Source organism: Rhinoderma darwinii, chromosome 1 (assembly GCF_050947455.1).
Source record: "Rhinoderma darwinii isolate aRhiDar2 chromosome 1, aRhiDar2.hap1, whole genome shotgun sequence".
NCBI lineage: Eukaryota > Metazoa > Chordata > Amphibia > Anura > Rhinodermatidae > Rhinoderma > Rhinoderma darwinii.
The window spans coordinates 664,491,620-664,508,859 of record NC_134687.1 but is presented as its reverse complement, the minus strand read 5'-3'; the positions used below and the strand labels follow the sequence as shown (position 1 = coordinate 664,508,859).

General features: G+C 42.3%; 2 protein-coding genes across 2 annotated transcripts in view; one reads left to right on the top strand and one right to left on the bottom strand.

Moving 5' to 3' along the window:
• LOC142664655 (uncharacterized) overlaps positions 1-6,370 on the top strand; it is a 40,351-nt gene extending 33,981 nt beyond the window's left edge. Inside the window, exon 7 of the mRNA XM_075843863.1 lies at positions 4,718-6,370. Within this exon, the coding sequence (XP_075699978.1) occupies positions 4,718-6,291 (1,574 nt within the window). The 3' untranslated portion in view covers positions 6,292-6,370. The remainder of the gene's footprint in view (positions 1-4,717) is intronic.
• Positions 1-17,240, bottom strand: part of LOC142664662 (uncharacterized) — a 429,232-nt gene that overhangs the window by 401,311 nt on the left and 10,681 nt on the right. The gene's annotated exons all lie outside the window — the stretch shown is intronic.

Here is a 17,240-nt window from a genome sequence, read left to right as displayed (position 1 = left end):
ATGTTGGTTCCCATGTAGGGACAGGAAATCACTGGTGTGGGAGAGGCTTTTAACCTCTCGTGTTTTCCTGTTCCTATTAGGATCAATAGGCAACTCCTGTGGTGCTTTCATGGAGGTAAAGGGAGAAAAGAAAATATAAAGAAATTGACTCCCTAAAAAGACCCCCACCCTCTTTTTTTTGGTGTTAATATTAGTAATTGGAAACTGGTTTTATGGACACATGGGGCAGTAAAAGCGGGTATCCCTCCTCTTTCCATGCTTACTACCTACCCGGTACCTTTTACTGGGATACTTATGGGTCTCGGTGGAAGGGACAGGGTGTAAAAAGTGGTGCTCTGAAATTCTACGCACATATTCAGACTCGCAGGTATAGTGGAATCAAAAAGGAGACGCTCAATAACCTGCTCCTGGTACTGAAGAAAAGTGAGCGTTTCTTGGTCCTTTTTGAAAAGAACAAAACTCTTATAGGTAGCTATCTGAATTAGGTAGATTGCTACCTTTTTGTAGCAGGCCTTATTTTTCGCTTCACCAGGTAAGGGTGAATCACCTGGTCGGAAATTTCTACACCCCCCCCCATAAATTTATTGTAGTCTGTTACCCAGACAGGATTCCGCTTTCCAGTGGTACCCCCCCCCCCCCCATCTCTCTAATTGTCACCGTGGTGTCCGAATGCAGTGGACAGCATGTAGACATCCTTCCTGTCGCTCCACTTCACTGCAAGTAATTCCTCACTTGCAAGTGCCATGGATATTCCTTTTTCCAAACACCTGGACACCAACTGTTGTGGGAATCCCACTCTCTTTTTCCGTACTGTCCCACAGGCAATGTATTTGCAGCATGGAGGGATTTATAAAGGGCAACACTTGTATAAAATTTGTCTATATATACGTGGTACCTTTGGTTCAGAAATGGCTCCATTAGGTTCCACACTATTTTGCCAGAGATGCTAATAGTTTCTGGGCAGCCTGGGGGATGAATTTAGTGGTCCCTGCCTTTATAGATTTTAAACCCGCAGGTTTATCCGTTGTGCTCTCGCACACTGTTTAATTTTACCCCATATCTGACTCGTTTGGAGGGGATGAACTGACGAAAAGAAAGACGGCCTTTAAAGCTCATAAGTGATTGATCTACAGATACATTTTGGTCAGGGGTATACAAATTTAGAAATAAATCCCTTAGAAGGACGATTAATAGTCTTAATTTATTAAGCTGATCATAGCCTGGGTCACATCTTGGGGGAACTTCAGAATTCTTGGTAAAATGCATAAACCACATTAGGGCTTCATAGCGATTTCTGGACAACACTGCTACAAATACAGAGACAGCGTGGACAGCACTAGAGGTCCAGTAGGACCGGACAGATGTTTTTTTTTTTAAGAAAGCCCATATTGAGAGTAATGCCTAGAAATGTTTTCATTTCTGGGACATTTGTGCAGTTCCACATTCTTAAATAAATACATGCAGGCTTTTGCCGAACAAATTGTCTATCATAAAGATTAGTCTTCCGTACAATTAATTGTAGAAGTGCATCACATACGAATAAATGAAAAAACATCATAGCGGGTAAAATTTGCGACATTGAAATTAATTCCTGGAGTCTCTTTCAATTGGGCTACTTGGGGGGGGGGATTATAGTGCGGGATCCCACACTGCAGGAGGGACTACAACACTCAGCCCTGCACTTGACACCTCGACAGCGTCTGCTGTATCTACCACCACAGGGCTATGGGGTCCAGTGGTGGAATTAGAATCGTCACTGTCGATTCAGAACTGTCGGAGCATAGCAAGGTGTAGGCTTGCTCTGCACAGTACATTCTCTGAGACATATATATATTATTTAAAAACACAAAAAAAGGCCAAACTCACAAATTGGGCAGGTATAATCCCAGCAGGACGCAGCCAGGTCAAAAATGCTGCCGAAGGAAAGTGCTCAGGTATGTTAAATAATAATAGCCACTCCCACTGGCATTGAGGGGAGTGGCGTGTGGTGCATGGGTTGTGTAAAAAAAATAAATGAATTGTGTGTAATGTGCAAGTAGTAATAATATGTGTAAAATATAGGGGGCAGTACGGAGTATAGTGCATAAGGGTCCGGAATGTGAGTGATGCGTGAAGTGTGGGTGCAGTGTGTGAAACATGGAGGGATAATGCATAAATCATGAGGCGTAGGGTATATAGCCAGGTAGCAGCCTATTTGTAACGCTATGTGATACATAGAGCGGGCTAACCTGCTTGCTATGCCAAACAGCAACAGTGTTTTTAATCTTATTCTATGTCCCATTTTTTTCTCTGGTGTGTAGCTTCAAGTTTGGAACGAAAAGTTCCAGTTAGGAACTCGCAAGTGTGGGGATCCTTGATGAGAATTGCGAGCTTGCGTTCTTTTGGCCAAAATGACTACCAATACCCCATGTATTTGTCATGGTTATTTGCATTATATTTACTACCTTTTGGACGCAGCCAGGTCTCCAATGCTGGGAGAGCATGTTGTGTTGCTGTTTGGCATAGCAAGCCGGTTAGCCCGCTCTATGTATCACATAGCGTTACAAATAGGCTGCTACCTGGCTATATAACCTACGCCTCATGATTTATGCATTATCCCTCCATGTTTCACACACTGCACCCACACTTCACACATCACTCACATTCCGGACCCTTATGCACTATACTCAGTACTGCCCCCCATATTTTACACATATTATTACTACTTGCACATTACACACAATTCATTTATTTTTTTATTACACATCCCATCCACCACACGACACTCCCCTCAATGCCAGTGGGAGTGGCTATTATTATTTAACACACCTGAGCACTTTCCTTCGGCAGCATTTTTGACCTGGCTGCGTCCTGCTGGGATTATACCTGCCCAATTTGTGAGTTTGGCCTTTTTTTGTGTTTTTAATCTTATTCTATGTCCCACTTTCTTCTGTGGTGTGTGTGTGTGTGTGTGTGTGTGTGTGTGTGTGTGTGTGTGTGTGTGTGTGTGTGTGTGTGTATGTATGTATGTATGTATGTATGTATGTATGTATGTATGTGTGTGTATATATATATATATATATATATATATATATATATATACACACAATTTTATTCATTCACGCACACACCCTATACAATAAGTCCTACTAGAACCTAAAGTAACCTAAGAATAACACTAAGATGTTTTGTGTTTTTTTAGTATGTGTTTTTTATAACAAACGTACAAAATGAAATAAAATAAAGCCCTAACCCTAATTAAGCCCTAATCTAGCATTACTGCTATTACAGCCCTAAATCCTAACCCTAATCTAGCACTGACCCTAATCTATATATTATTATTATTATACATATATAATAATATATATACATGATAGTCGGTTATCGCGGTGTTTTTTTAACTTTCTTTTTCACAGCACAGGACGCAGACTGATTTATTTCTTCTCTCACAAAACAACTGCAATTAGAGTAGAGAGAAACACAGCCCAAGTCCTGGCTGTGTTATAAAAATAACGGTCTGTGATTGGTCCAAGATCAGGTGATCTCTGTGATAAACCTGTCAGAATGGTCCCTGATGGTTGCTGTGCCAGCTGCTGCCACAGGCAGCTTGGACAGAGCTTAATATCTGCGCATGCATGCGCCATCTTTTATTTTAACAATGTAGCAGGGGGAATCGGCAGTGGGAGGGGGGCTTTGTTTAACATTTATTACCCTTTCTCTCTCCTCTCCCAGGAGTTATTCTTTAGAGGAAAAAGGGTGAGGAATCGGCAACCTGCGGTGAGTGCTGTGATTTAACGAATCACAGCAATACCCTGACCAGAGACCACTCGTTATGGCCTCTGGTCTTTGCTCCGAGCCCTCAGCTACCTCCGGTAGCTGAGGGAATGGAGCTTAAATTAAATCATTTGGCGCTACTTTAGGCTAAAACGCTGCCATGAAAACGTGGCTGCCTAGCCTAAAGCCCCCTAGTGACTGCCGTAAAAAGGCGTATTGGTGGTCACTAAGGGGTTAAAGGGTCAAATGTGTTGGCAGAGGGCAGACGTCATTGCCGGACAAGGTTCTACTTTTCAACTGAAAAAAAATTATCAAGTCAGGTTTTAAAGCGTTATAAGGCTAGAATCGCACATATAGTTTTTGAGGCAGGTTTTTGGGCTGAAACCAGTGGTCGATTCAAAAGGCATTGCTTAAAGAGGTTCTGTCACCCGATTATAAGTGTCCTATCTCCTACATAATCTGATTGGCGCTGTAATGTAGATAACAGCAGTGGTTTTTATTTTGAAAAACTTATTGTTCCAGCCCAGCTTCTTTCACTGCACAATCACACTGTGCTGTGGATCATGCTGGGCTGGAACAGTGAGAAGTGTAGGACACTGATTGGTCAGCCTCATACACTCCTCTGTACAACACCCAGTTGGTAAAAAGTAAAAACACGCCCAGTTGTCCATTGAGAAACTCATTAGCATAAATCTAAACTAGCTCATAACTTGCTCAAAAATGATCGTTTTTCAAAATAAAAACCAGTGCTATCTACATTACAGCGCCAATCAGATTATGTAGGAGATAGAGCATTTATGATCTGGTGACAGAGCCTCTTTAAACATCTCCCTCCTGCTTTATCTACCTTTTGGCTTTGGCTCAAAACACTGCATTTGTGTTTCCAGCCTAATTTGAATGTTAGAAATATGTAAACTTTTGTGTTTTGTAACAAAATCACACAATACATTTTTAATCCTAACAGAAAATCCCAGTACGAATTCTGAGGGAAACTTCACGTTATCGATCAATTATAAAGTAGAAGATGAAAACATTATGCAGCAGTCTTCAGGAGAAAACCTCATTACCCTTAATGTACATCCAGGATTTCACAGAACAGATCTATCATATAATTTCACTAATCACGAGGAATCTTCTCCTGAGCAATCACAGATAGTTACCAGAAGTACAGCTCAGAAAGGGGGTAAAAAGTTTCAATGTGGTGAGCAGTTTCCAAAAAGCTCAGGTCGTTTTACAAACCGAAGAATTTGCACAGGAGTGAAGCTTGATTCATGTTCAGAATGTGGGAAATGTTTTTCACATAAATCAAGCCTTGTTGTACATAAGAGAATTCACACAGGAGAGAGGCCGTATTCATGTGTAGAATGTGGGAAATGTTTTACAGATAAATCAAGTCTTGTTAAACATGAGAGAAGTCACACAGGAGAGAAGCCATATTCATGTTCAGAATGTGGGAAATGTTTTTCACATAAATCAAGCCTTGTTGTACATAAGAGAATTCACACAGGAGAGAAGCCGTATTCATGTGTAGAATGTGGGAAATGTTTTACAGATAAATCAAGTATTGTTAAACATGAGAGAAGTCACACAGGAGAGAAGCCGTATTCATGTTCAGAATGTGGGAAATGTTTTCCAGATAAATCACATCTTGTTGCACATGAGAGAATTCACACAGGAGAGAAGCCATATTCATGTTCAGAATGTGGGAAACGTTTTACACAAAAATCAACTCTTGCTAAACATGAGAGAAGTCACACAGGAGAGAAGCTGTATTCTTGTTCAGAATGTGGGAAATGTTTTACAGAAAAGTCAAATCTTGTTGCACATAAAATAATTCACACAGGAGAGAAGCCGTATTCATGTTCAGAATGTGGGAAATGTTTTTCACATAAATCAAGCCTTGTTGTACATAAGAGAATTCACACAGGAGAGAGGCCGTATTCATGTGTAGAATGTGGGAAATGTTTTACAGATAAATCAAGTATTGTTAAACATGAGAGAAGTCACACAGGAGAGAAGCCGTATTCATGTTCAGAATGTGGGAAATGTTTTCCAGATAAATCACATCTTGTTGCACATGAGAGAATTCACACAGGAGAGAAGCCATATTCATGTTCAGAATGTGGGAAACGTTTTACACAAAAATCAACTCTTGCTAAACATGAGAGAAGTCACACAGGAGAGAAGCTGTATTCTTGTTCAGAATGTGGGAAATGTTTTACAGAAAAGTCAAATCTTGTTGCACATAAAATAATTCACACAGGAGAGAAGCCGTATTCATGTTCAGAATGTGGGAAATGTTTTTCACATAAATCAAGCCTTGTTGTACATAAGAGAATTCACACAGGAGAGAGGCCGTATTCATGTGTAGAATGTGGGAAATGTTTTACAGATAAATCACATCTTGTTATGCATGCAAGAAGACACACAGGGGAAAAGTCATATTCATGTTCAGAATGTGAGAAATGTTTTACAGATAAATCACATCTTGTTACACATGAGAGAAGTCACACAGGGGAGAAGCCGTATTCATGTTAAGAATGGGGTAATAAAGGGAAGGGAAGCAGGGAATAGTTTGTGGTTCTATGAACTTAAAAGTAAAGTAATAAACTTTATTAAATTGACATACAAGAAATTTTATTTTATATAAAAATTTCCAATGTAGGTCTACATTAATCTAAGTGCAGAGGACCCCTAATACTGCACTGGTAAGGGCCAAAATTAGCCTTGGTAAATGGTTGCTATCCAACGGTCCTTACAAACTGTGGTTGCTAGTACTAAGAAATGCCTGTCACTATTGTTGCAAATTGTATCGGATTCAATGTCTCTGTTGGCATCAATAGTGCAAGGAAATGGCAAATTAAATTGCCAGGAAGGAGATCACCATGGTTTCAATGCCCTGCATTTTTTTTTATTCCAGAATGTTGTAAAAGTCTCTAGTCCATGTCATAGACTCTTTTCTATAGAGGTCGGTATTTAACTCTCCTTTTGCATCCTGGTATATTCTAATGTCCAAAAAAAGGTATTCAGTTATAGTCAAAGTCCAATGTCCGTTTAAGATTAAGGACATTGTTATTAAGCAAGCGGATGAAATCTTGTAGGTTGGAGACAGCACCACTCCAAACCACCAGGATATCATCTATGTAACGCCGCAATTAACTGACATGTATTCTATGATACTGTCACAGTACTTACCTGCTAAATCGAGTGTCCGTTTGTCACCTATGTGGGTATGGTTGCGGCTGCCGCTCTGTGTGTTCTTACCCTCAGGGTAGATTCAGTTCATGCAGATTTGTAGCAGAACTTTCTGAAACTGAAATTCATTCTATACATCTGAGTGGGGTTGTTTCAGTTATGCAGCACGCACATAGATTCTGAAAGCCCCATTAAAATAAATCGGACAGCTGCAGACATTTCTCAAACAAAAGCTGCTATTTGTGGACTGGAATTTGACAAAAAAAAAAAAAAACATGAAAAACCACCTCAAAGCCAGAAATGGATCTAGCTGGAAAGAGAAGTATAAGACCTTCACTTATATTTCACATTTCTTTTTAATACACTCTTGGCTTTGGCATAAAAAAAAAACTATGTGTGTGATTCCAGCCTCAGAGAGGATCTAGGAGGAATGTGTCTCATTTAAACCTCTGACGTTTGGTTTGCCCTTTGTTATTGAAATGTGTGGTATCGCCATTCCGAGATCCAGAGCGCTCTGACGCCTTCAGAATGGTTATTGATGTCTATGATACAAGAAAGGGAAGATATCCAAAGTATTAGCTGTCAATCATTCCGCTGTTCAGAAAACCATCTACAGGTGGAGATTTCATACAACTGCTAATTTGTCCAGGCCAGTCTGTCTCAGTAGCAGAACACAAGATGCTGAGAGAAGTTTCTGAGATTCCCAGAATTTCTTTAAAGATTTACATGCAGATTTTGCCACTCTTTATGTCTAACATTGCAAAAAAGGCTTCAAAAATTAATACTACATGGGGTGTGACAAAAGAAAAAGCTTAGCTATCCAGAAAAACCATCAGGGCAAGACTAAAGTTTACTCGTGAACATCTAGGCAAAAAACATGACTTCTGGAAAAGTCTGCTGTGGAAGAAAGAATCAAAAAGTTATTTGTCCCCAGTACTAGAAGACATGTTTGCCATAAATTATAGACCATATTTCACCAGAAAGCATGCTTGGCATAAGTTATAGACCGTATTTCTCGAGAACAAAATAAATGACTTGAGAGTATGTTGGAGGAAAGGTTATGGTTTGGGACTGCTAAGCTTCATCAGGACCTGGGGAACTCATCATCCTAGAATCCACTATGAACTCTACATTGGCAGAGGCTGTTTGAGTATAATGTGAGTTATAAGCCTTAAGTTCAGCTTAAAGTAGACTTTGGAACATGGCAATACCAGTAAACCCACCAAGGAATGGCCATAAAAAAAAAAAATGGCGGGTTCTGGAATGGCCAAGGCAAAGCCTAGTTCTAAATATCCTTAAGATTGGGGAGGGTGTAGAACTGGTTGTGCATGTTCCCCATGAAAGATAAGGAAACAAAATCTCCCATATAAGAGACTAGTAGACTGTAATGTCTGTTACGATCTGTGGGTATGTGGACCCACTGGGCCGTAGCGGGATAGCAGCTGGCCAAACAGGGCACCAAGTCAATGTCTATATAGTCCAAGCACAAAGGTACCTGTAGCAGTTTGGACAGTAGTAATGGCTAGGCTCAGATGTGACCTTGGCAGCAGACACCAGGAGTAGTGTAACACAGCAGGGGTGACCGATGGCACAACACGACTCCAACCTTCTAACGCACAGGAACAACAGTAGCACGGGATACAGGTAGCAGGTACGGGAACACTGGGAAGATTATAACACTAAGGGACCATTTGCAAGACTTACACGGGTAAACACAACGCTCAGGCAATAAGTGAAAGGGCAGAGCCCTTTTTATAGTCCAGGGTGATCATGGGTTAATTAATGATTATTTTCATGTGTGCGCGCTGGCCCTTTAAGGCCAGGCACGAGCGTGTGTGCGCCCTACGGGACATAGCAGAACGGAGCGGAAGCGAGCGCTGGCATCTCCTGGGTAGGAGATGCAGGCCAGCGCTCACAGATCCATGGCTGCAGCCGTTGGGCGGTGAGTAATTCCGATAGTAATCCAGTTTTTGCTTAAAAATACTGATGCAAAATACGCAAGTGTGAATGAGGCCTTATAAAACAAACGCCTGCTGGAGGTTGTTTTTACAAAAGATGCAGAACCAGGTATTTGAGCCATAGAAGGAAGTGGCACATCTGTGACGTGGTTATATTTTGTTTGTTTAAAAAATTATTGAAAATTGAATTTATACTTTATTTTCTGTCCGCTTTTTTCTTTTTATATTGTGTGAATGAAGATTAAATATTGATACACATGTTAACAAATGTAAAAAGAAAATTACATGGGGTGTCCTTATGTGACTGTAGACTTAGACACTGAAGGCTCCATACACGTGTAGTAAATAATAGGAAAAAGAGGTGGGGTTAAGAAAAAAGGACAAAAGTTACTTGGATCGTTTGATCTCTTATGAGATAGAACTGGCACCAGAAGGCAGATTTGGCTACCAAGGGGATATATGGCGAACGGTCCCTCTGTTGCGAACATCAAAAATGTATTTTCAAATCCCATTAATATTTGTATTATTTATTGTTGTTTTTTTTTTAATTATTTTTATGTGGTTAGTAAGTCAGATATTATTCACCTCCTTGGCTGCCACTGGTACTTCCAATAGCTCACAGAGGTGAATACAGAAATAAAAATGGGAATAGGAGGAAAGGACAGCTTCCAAATTTAAATTCTGTATTCCTAATAATCAAAAACTTTGTGCATGGTAACACTGCTGTAAATTGTATCAGCAGCGTTTATTGAGACCATACAGCTGCTACTAAGAGATATAAACGGCTACATAGTGTCATCCTAACAAGCAGATATACAATGGCAGCGCACAGGTAACCACAATGATTTTGTAGCGTCCATCGGTTTACTTACCTCTCGACGCCCGCAGCCATGGATCTGTGAGCGCTGGTCCCCATCTCCTTCCTAGGAGACGCCAGTGCTCACTTCCGCTCCAGTCCGCTGTGTCCCATAGGGTGTGCGCGCACGCTCGTGCCCACTCTTAAAGGGCCAGCGCGCACACATGAAAACAATCATCAACTTACATGATTTCCTGGACTGTAAGAAGACCTCTGCCCTTCTGATCCTTGCCTGAGCGTTCTTTGTCATATCCTAGTTTGTCTAATCTAATGGTCTCCTAGCGTTTTCCAGTTCTCAGAGTTCCCTGTAATTCCCTGCTATCCTGGTCAAGTGCTGTGCTGTGCTGTTGTCGTTCTGTGCTGTATTCTACGCCTGTCCTGCTACTCCACGCACGACGTCTGCCTGCTACCTAGACCCAGCCATGCCTGCCTTGCTACTGTCCGAGCTGCCACAGGTACCTATAAGAACTATAGACTGTGACCTGCGCCCTGTTGGCCAGCTTCCATACTGCCAAGGCGGTACGGCCCAGTGGGTGCACGAACCCTACGTGACAGTATACTCAGGCCATGGACCCCGCTGGTCGATCCAAGACAATGACGACGTCACAAGAGATTCGGGCAGATATGCTTGACCTCCGATCTCGACAGAACCAACTCCTCCAGGCCTCGAACATTCTCGCACAACGGCAGGAGGCACAAGCTGCTGTTCCTCATACTACACCTCCTGGCAGTACTGATCCTCAGACTACACCTCCTGGCAGTGTTCATCCCCGTTTTTCTTTGCCACTTCCTGACCGCTATGATGGAGACGCATGTACCATTTTCACCGATTTTAACTGTAAATCTGAGGAAATCCTAGGGATAATGAAAAAATTTTGCCCAATATTCCAACAGGACCACACTTTGGGCAAGCTGCTCCCACCTATCCCTTCTATTACGTTTAGGAGAGCCCAAAACCTTAAGGATCTGGTACATAGTTACCATCGGGGTTTACAACCCCGTTATGCCTTTAGATCCAAAGGTCCTAAATGGGGGTGCTTCAAATGCGGACGTTGTGTAGCCTGTCCGAACAGGCAACAACATTCTATGATTTTGACCACACGCATGAATTTAAGATCACGCACCACATTGATTGTACTACCATGGGAGTCATTTATTTTTCCATCTGTCCCTGCAATAAAATCTATGTGGGTATGACAACTCCGTAGGAGAGTACGTGAACACGTACTGAGCATTCAAGCGGCTATGGAAATTGATGATGTATCACTACTTAATAAGATTCCTCGTCATTTTAGGTTATTTCACAACTGTGATGCATCACTCTTGAAAGTGAGAGCTATCGATCGTGTACTCATTGGTCCAAGAGGAGAGAACTGGAAGAAAACTCTGGGACAGAAAGAAACCACTTGGATTATGAGGTTGGGAACCCTATGCCCGTATGGTCTCAATGAGTATAACAGTTTTGTACCATTTCTGTAGGGTCGCCATATTTATTCTCTTTTTTTCTTGGTTTGATTATTGCCACTCTTTTATTGGTGTCCACCAATATTTTATCCTCCTTTTTTAATTTGTTGTCAATTGTTTTTATTCTTTTATTCATATTTATATGTCCCTGTATAGTGGGCTTCCTATTCTTCATCCCCTATATGCCCCTTTCTCCTCTCTAGACATGTGTGTTTATTGGCCTTTATATTTGAGGCCAATCATTGTCATGGCTGTATTGCGTTTGGTAAAAAATACTTTTTTATAGATCCTTTTGCTTTGCAGCATGGTCATTACCATACTACACAACATTGAGTCATTGATTCAGCTCAAGTTCTTGTGATGGTCCCATTATGAATTAGGATTGACATCTCGCCATTTCATTCCTGCATGAAACTCATCCCTGCTGTAGCTGCATTTCAAAACACTGAAACTTTTATTTTCTAACTCTCTCAACCTCCTGGCTCTTACAGAAACATGGCTACACCTGTCTGACACTGCTTCCCCTGCTGCTCTATCTTATGGTGGTCTCCAGTTCTCTCATGCCCCTAGACCTGAGAACAGGCAGGGTGGAGGAGTAGGTATACTTCTTTCCCCACACTGCACTTTCCAGGTCATTCCCCCGGTCCCCTCACTCACATTTCCCTCTTTTGAAGTCTACACCCTCAGACTCTTTCACCCTTTTTCCCTCCGAGTGGCAGTTGTCTACCGCCCCCCGGGCTCACCCCGCCAATTCCTGGATCATTTTGCTGCCTGGCTTCCACAATTTCTATCCTCTGAAACACCCACTCTCATCATGGGTGACTTCAACATCCCCATTGATAACCCAATCTCCTCATCTGCCTCCCAGTTTCTATCTTTAACCTCGTCCCTTGGTCTGTCACAACTTACTAACTCTCCTACACATGAAGACGGGCATTCACTTGACCTGGTCTTCTTCCGGCTCTGCTCAGTTTCTGACTTTATTAACTCTCCTCTCCCGCTTTCTGACCACAATCTTCTCTCCTTTACTATCAAATATTCTCTGCCTCCTCAGGTCATCCCTACGTATCAGACATACAGAAATCTACATGCCATTAACACTGTGAAACTCATAGACAGTCTACAGTCCTCATTGTCCCCTATCTCTTCCCTCTCCTGTCCCAATCTGGCGGCCAAACTTTACAATAACACTCTCAAAAATGCATTGGATGAAGCAGCCCCCACTACACTCCGAACCACCCGACAAAGACGACGACAACCCTGGCACACGCCTCAATCCCGCTTTCTTCAGCGGTGCTTGAGATTTGCCGAACGACTGTGGAGAAAATCGCATTTGGATGCAGATTTCCTCCATTACAAATTTATGCTCAAAACTTACAACTCTGCCCTTCACCGCGCCAAACAAGTCTACTTCACTTCTCTCATCTCCACACTATCTAATAATCCAAAACGTCTCTTTGATACTTTTCACTCCCTCCTTAGTCCTAAAGTGCAGACACCGATCACAGATCTCAGTGCTGAAGACCTGGCCACTTATTTTAAAGTTAAAATTGACAACATCCGGCATGATATTCTCTCCCAGTCCCCTAGTAACATCGATCCCCTTCCCTCCCGCACTCCCTCTTCTTCACTCTCAGCATTTGACCCAATAATTGAAGAAGAAGTCTCGAGGCTCCTCTCTTCTTCTCGTCCCACTACCTGCCCTAGTGATCCTGTCCCCTCACACCTCCTCCTGTCCCTCTCGCCGGCTGTCACTAGTCACCTGACTAAAATATTTAACCTCTCTCTTTCCCTCCGCTTTTAAACATGCCATTATAAACCCATTATTGAAAAAACCAACTCTTGACCCATCCAGCGCTGCCAACTACCGACCAGTCTCTAATCTGCCCTTCATCTCCAAACTCCTGGAACGCTTGGTCTACTCTCGCCTTATCCGCTATCTCTCTGCTAACTCCATTCTTGACCCCTTACAGTCTGGTTTCCGCACTCTACACTCCACAGAAACTGCCCTTACTAAAGTCTCAAATGATCTCTTGGCGGCTAAATCGGATGGTAAATCCTCTCTCCTGATTCTTTTGGATCTCTCTGCAGCCTTTGACACTGTAGACCACAAACTCCTACTTAACATGCTCCACTCTATTGGCCTAAAGGACGCGGCTCTCTCTTGGTTTTCCTCCTATCTCTCTGACCGCTCATTCAGTGTGTCATTTGCTGGTTCCACTTCTTCTCCTCTTCCCCTTGATATCGGGGTTCCTCAGGGATCAGTCCTAGGTCCGCTCCTCTTTTCTCTCTACACAGCTCCTATTGGACAAACCATCAGCAGATTTGGCTTCCAGTACCATCTCTACGCTGATGACACCCAATTATATACCTCTTCCCGTGACATCACCCCTGCTCTAATACAGAACACCAGTGATTGCCTGTCCGCTGTCTCTAACATCATGTCCTCTCTCTATCTGAAACTGAATCTTTCTAAAACTGAGCTCCTTGTGTTCCCACCATCTACTAACCTCCCTAAACCTGATGTCTCCATCTCTGTGTGTGGCACTATCATCACTCCTAAGCAGCACGCCCGCTGTCTCGGGGTTATTTTTGACTCAGATCTTTCCTTTACTCCTCACATACAATCACTTTCACGCACCTGTCATTTTCACCTCAAAAACATCTCCAGAATCCGCTCTTTTCTTACGGAGGAAACTGTCAAAACTCTCATTGTTGCTCTGATTCACTCTCGTCTTGACTACTGTAACTCATTACTAGTCGGTCTTCCCCTCACTAAACTCTCCCCTCTCCAATCTATCCTCAATGCAGCAGCCAGGCTCATCTTTATGACCAACCGCTACACCAACGCCTCTAATCTGTGCCAGTCACTGCACTGGTTGCCCATCCCCCTCCGAATAAAATTCAAACTTATTACTCTCACCCACAAAGCTCTCCACAGTGCTGCACCTCCTTACATCTCCTCCCTCATCTCTGTCTACCACCCTACTCGGGCTCTACGTTCTGCCAACGACCTTAGATTAAAATCCTCCATAATCCGAACCTCCCACTACCGTCTCCAGGATTTCTCTCGTGCTGCACCAGTCCTCTGGAATGTGCTACCCCAGACAATCAGATTAATTCCCAATATCCACAGTTTTAAACGTGCCCTGAAAACACATCTATTTAGACAGGCCTATAACATTCCCTAATCTGACTCCTTTCCATAGCCCTCCATTTAGATTAATCATCAGAATAAGATTCCCTCACACTCCTTCTATTCATGTCCGTCATACACGGATACTGGCTGGTGACCGGCTCATGCAGCTTTGTTACCACCGCATGTGTATAAAAATGGCCGGACCATTGTACAGAACAAACACTGTTACACTTTGTGTCTCCTTTATTTCCTCATAGATTGTAAGCTCTTGCGAGCAGGGTCCTCACTCCCCAGATTTGAATTGTAAATTAACTTTGTCACTATGTAATGTCTGATATTGTTTGTTTCATGTTCCCTCTAAATTGTAAAGTGCTGCGTAATATGTTGGCGCTATATAAATAAAGATTATTATTATTATTATTATCTCGCAATTTCACCTTTGGCCATTGATGTGCTGAGTCTCCCTGATCCACTAATTATTTTATTTATTGTTGGTTATAGATACAATTGTTTGTTTGAATTTATCATTAAGTTTTTTTATCAGTTTTACATTTGGGCATATATGCAAACGGTCATGGTTTGTATACTTTTGCCCTTTGGCAGCAGTTCCTGTTCTACCTTTGCACAGATTGATATAATAAATTGTATTGAGCCATACATATGTCAAAATTCATCTATGGCGTAGTTATCTTGTCACTTCGTTACTTTATATTATCTGTTTCCTGTCAGTTACTCATTCATTTCCCCATTCACTTATTGACGTCTTGCTTTTTTTGCCCTTAACTTTTCCCCACTTGTATTACCATTAATATTAGGTTTTTATCACATCGTCACTTTCGGCATATATTAGCTTATGCATATGTCAAAATTTATCTATTTTGTAGTCATCCTGTCACACTTATTACTTCACATTATTTGTTTCCTGTCTATTTATCACTAATTGTCCTGGTCACTTATTGACTTTTGGCCCCCCCCCTTTTTTTGCCCCTAGCCTTTTCTCACTCATATTACGATTTGTATCAGGTATTTATCACATTGTCACTTTCGGCATATATTAGTCCATTATATTTTTATATATATCTTTTTATTATTATATTGAATTATGAATTTTTATGTATTTATTTTTCTTGTGGCCATCTGTCTATAGTGGTTTAATTAATGTTCCTGTGCCCATATACACGTTGGTTTACTTAGTGCATATATCTTTTCTTGTGTGTATGCTTATTATTTGCATATTAATAATTGTGTTACTTTTCTCATCATTATTAAAATAATTTTTCTTCACATCTTTCACTTTTCTATTTTTCTCTTGGTTTGATTTTCACCATTTTTGCATGTTTTTGTCACTTTTATTTATAATTTTTTTCTTTGTATTTTGGTCACTCTTGTCCATTTTCACTTTTACAGCACTTCTTTATAATTTCGCCACTTTGTCTCAGTTTCTGAGCGGCTTTATGGCTCTTACAGCCAGCTTCAGAACTCTGGACAGCGACAGCTCTGACTATTTGGTTATTCCTATATGACGGCTGTGTTGAGTACTTCAGCACTTTGGACAGCGACCTCAGCCTTGACTGCTGTGCTATGCTCTCCAGCACCTTTGACAGCAACCGCTGTTCTCGTGCTGGAGTGTTACTTAGCAACAGGACGCTTGGGTTCTGCTGCTGCTTTTAAACGGCACTTGTATGGCTTTTAATTGTTTCCTTTTTTCAAATTCTTGTGGGAGATTTGTTGGTTTCTGGCCAGGGTTGGGTAGATACTGTTTCTATAGATCGATGTATGGTTTTATTTTCGGCTCCACTCCCTGCCTCTGCCTCGGGCTGCGGTGCCGCTGGGGGCGGGCGGGGAGTTCTTTGCTCCCCGCCCGCCTGGCGTGGCTGCGCCGCTGGGGGCATGCACGGGAGGAGGGGACTCTAATTATGGGATCATACGATAGGACGCTATCGTGGGTTGGTGGGGTGTGTTGGCGGCTGTCATTGGTGACTGCCGCCGAACACCTAGCCACCCGATGGGAAACAGCTGTTGCTCCACCTGAAACCACTAGAGAGGAAAGACTATTTAGGGCTACGTGGGGCATTTGGACATCAACCCCTGACGAAGCACCAGCAAAACGCGCGTCGGGTCCAGAAGCGGTCTCTCCTCTCGGTCCTGATCTCCTGCATATTCTCCACTGCGTAGGTGTAGGTATACTGCTCATTGTATGTCATATTTGCCTAAGACTTTACTTTGCATTTATTCTATATAGGTATCTATCTGTGCAAATGTACCATGCCTAGCACCTGCCTAAAAATATTGATTCATGCACTTTAGCTTTTTGATTGATCGTGTGACCAGTTTAACATCTGGGGGGCCAGGCTGCTTTTATGTTTGGATTCCATCTTCTTACGAGGGTCCATGTAATTTTACTGTGTACAGTTGTTATGTGTTTTCTCGGTGTCTAATTGACTGTAATAAAGATTGTTTGTTTGTAATTTTTCTATTACTTGGTCGTGACTTGCTTCTTTTTCTGGTTTGTTATATTAGTCACTAGGACCACTGGTATAATTTGGGGCATTGTTCGGTTTGCTAGACGCAGGTACCTGTCGTGAATTTTTGAACCAGTGCGAGATCCACCTCAGCCTGTATTCAAGGGCATTTTCGTCTGATGGTGCAAGGGTCGCTTTCATCATCTCTCTTCTTACTGGCAAGGCCCTTGCATGAGCGAACCCTATCTGGAAGGGACAAGGACCAGAGACCCATGAGTTCCAGGAGTTCCTCCGGACATTTCGCACAGTGTTTGAGGAGCCTGGACGAGTCTCCTCTGTTGCGGCTTCCTTGCGGAACTTACGCCAAGGAGACATCTCCGTGGGCGAGTACGCCATCCACTTCCATACCCTGG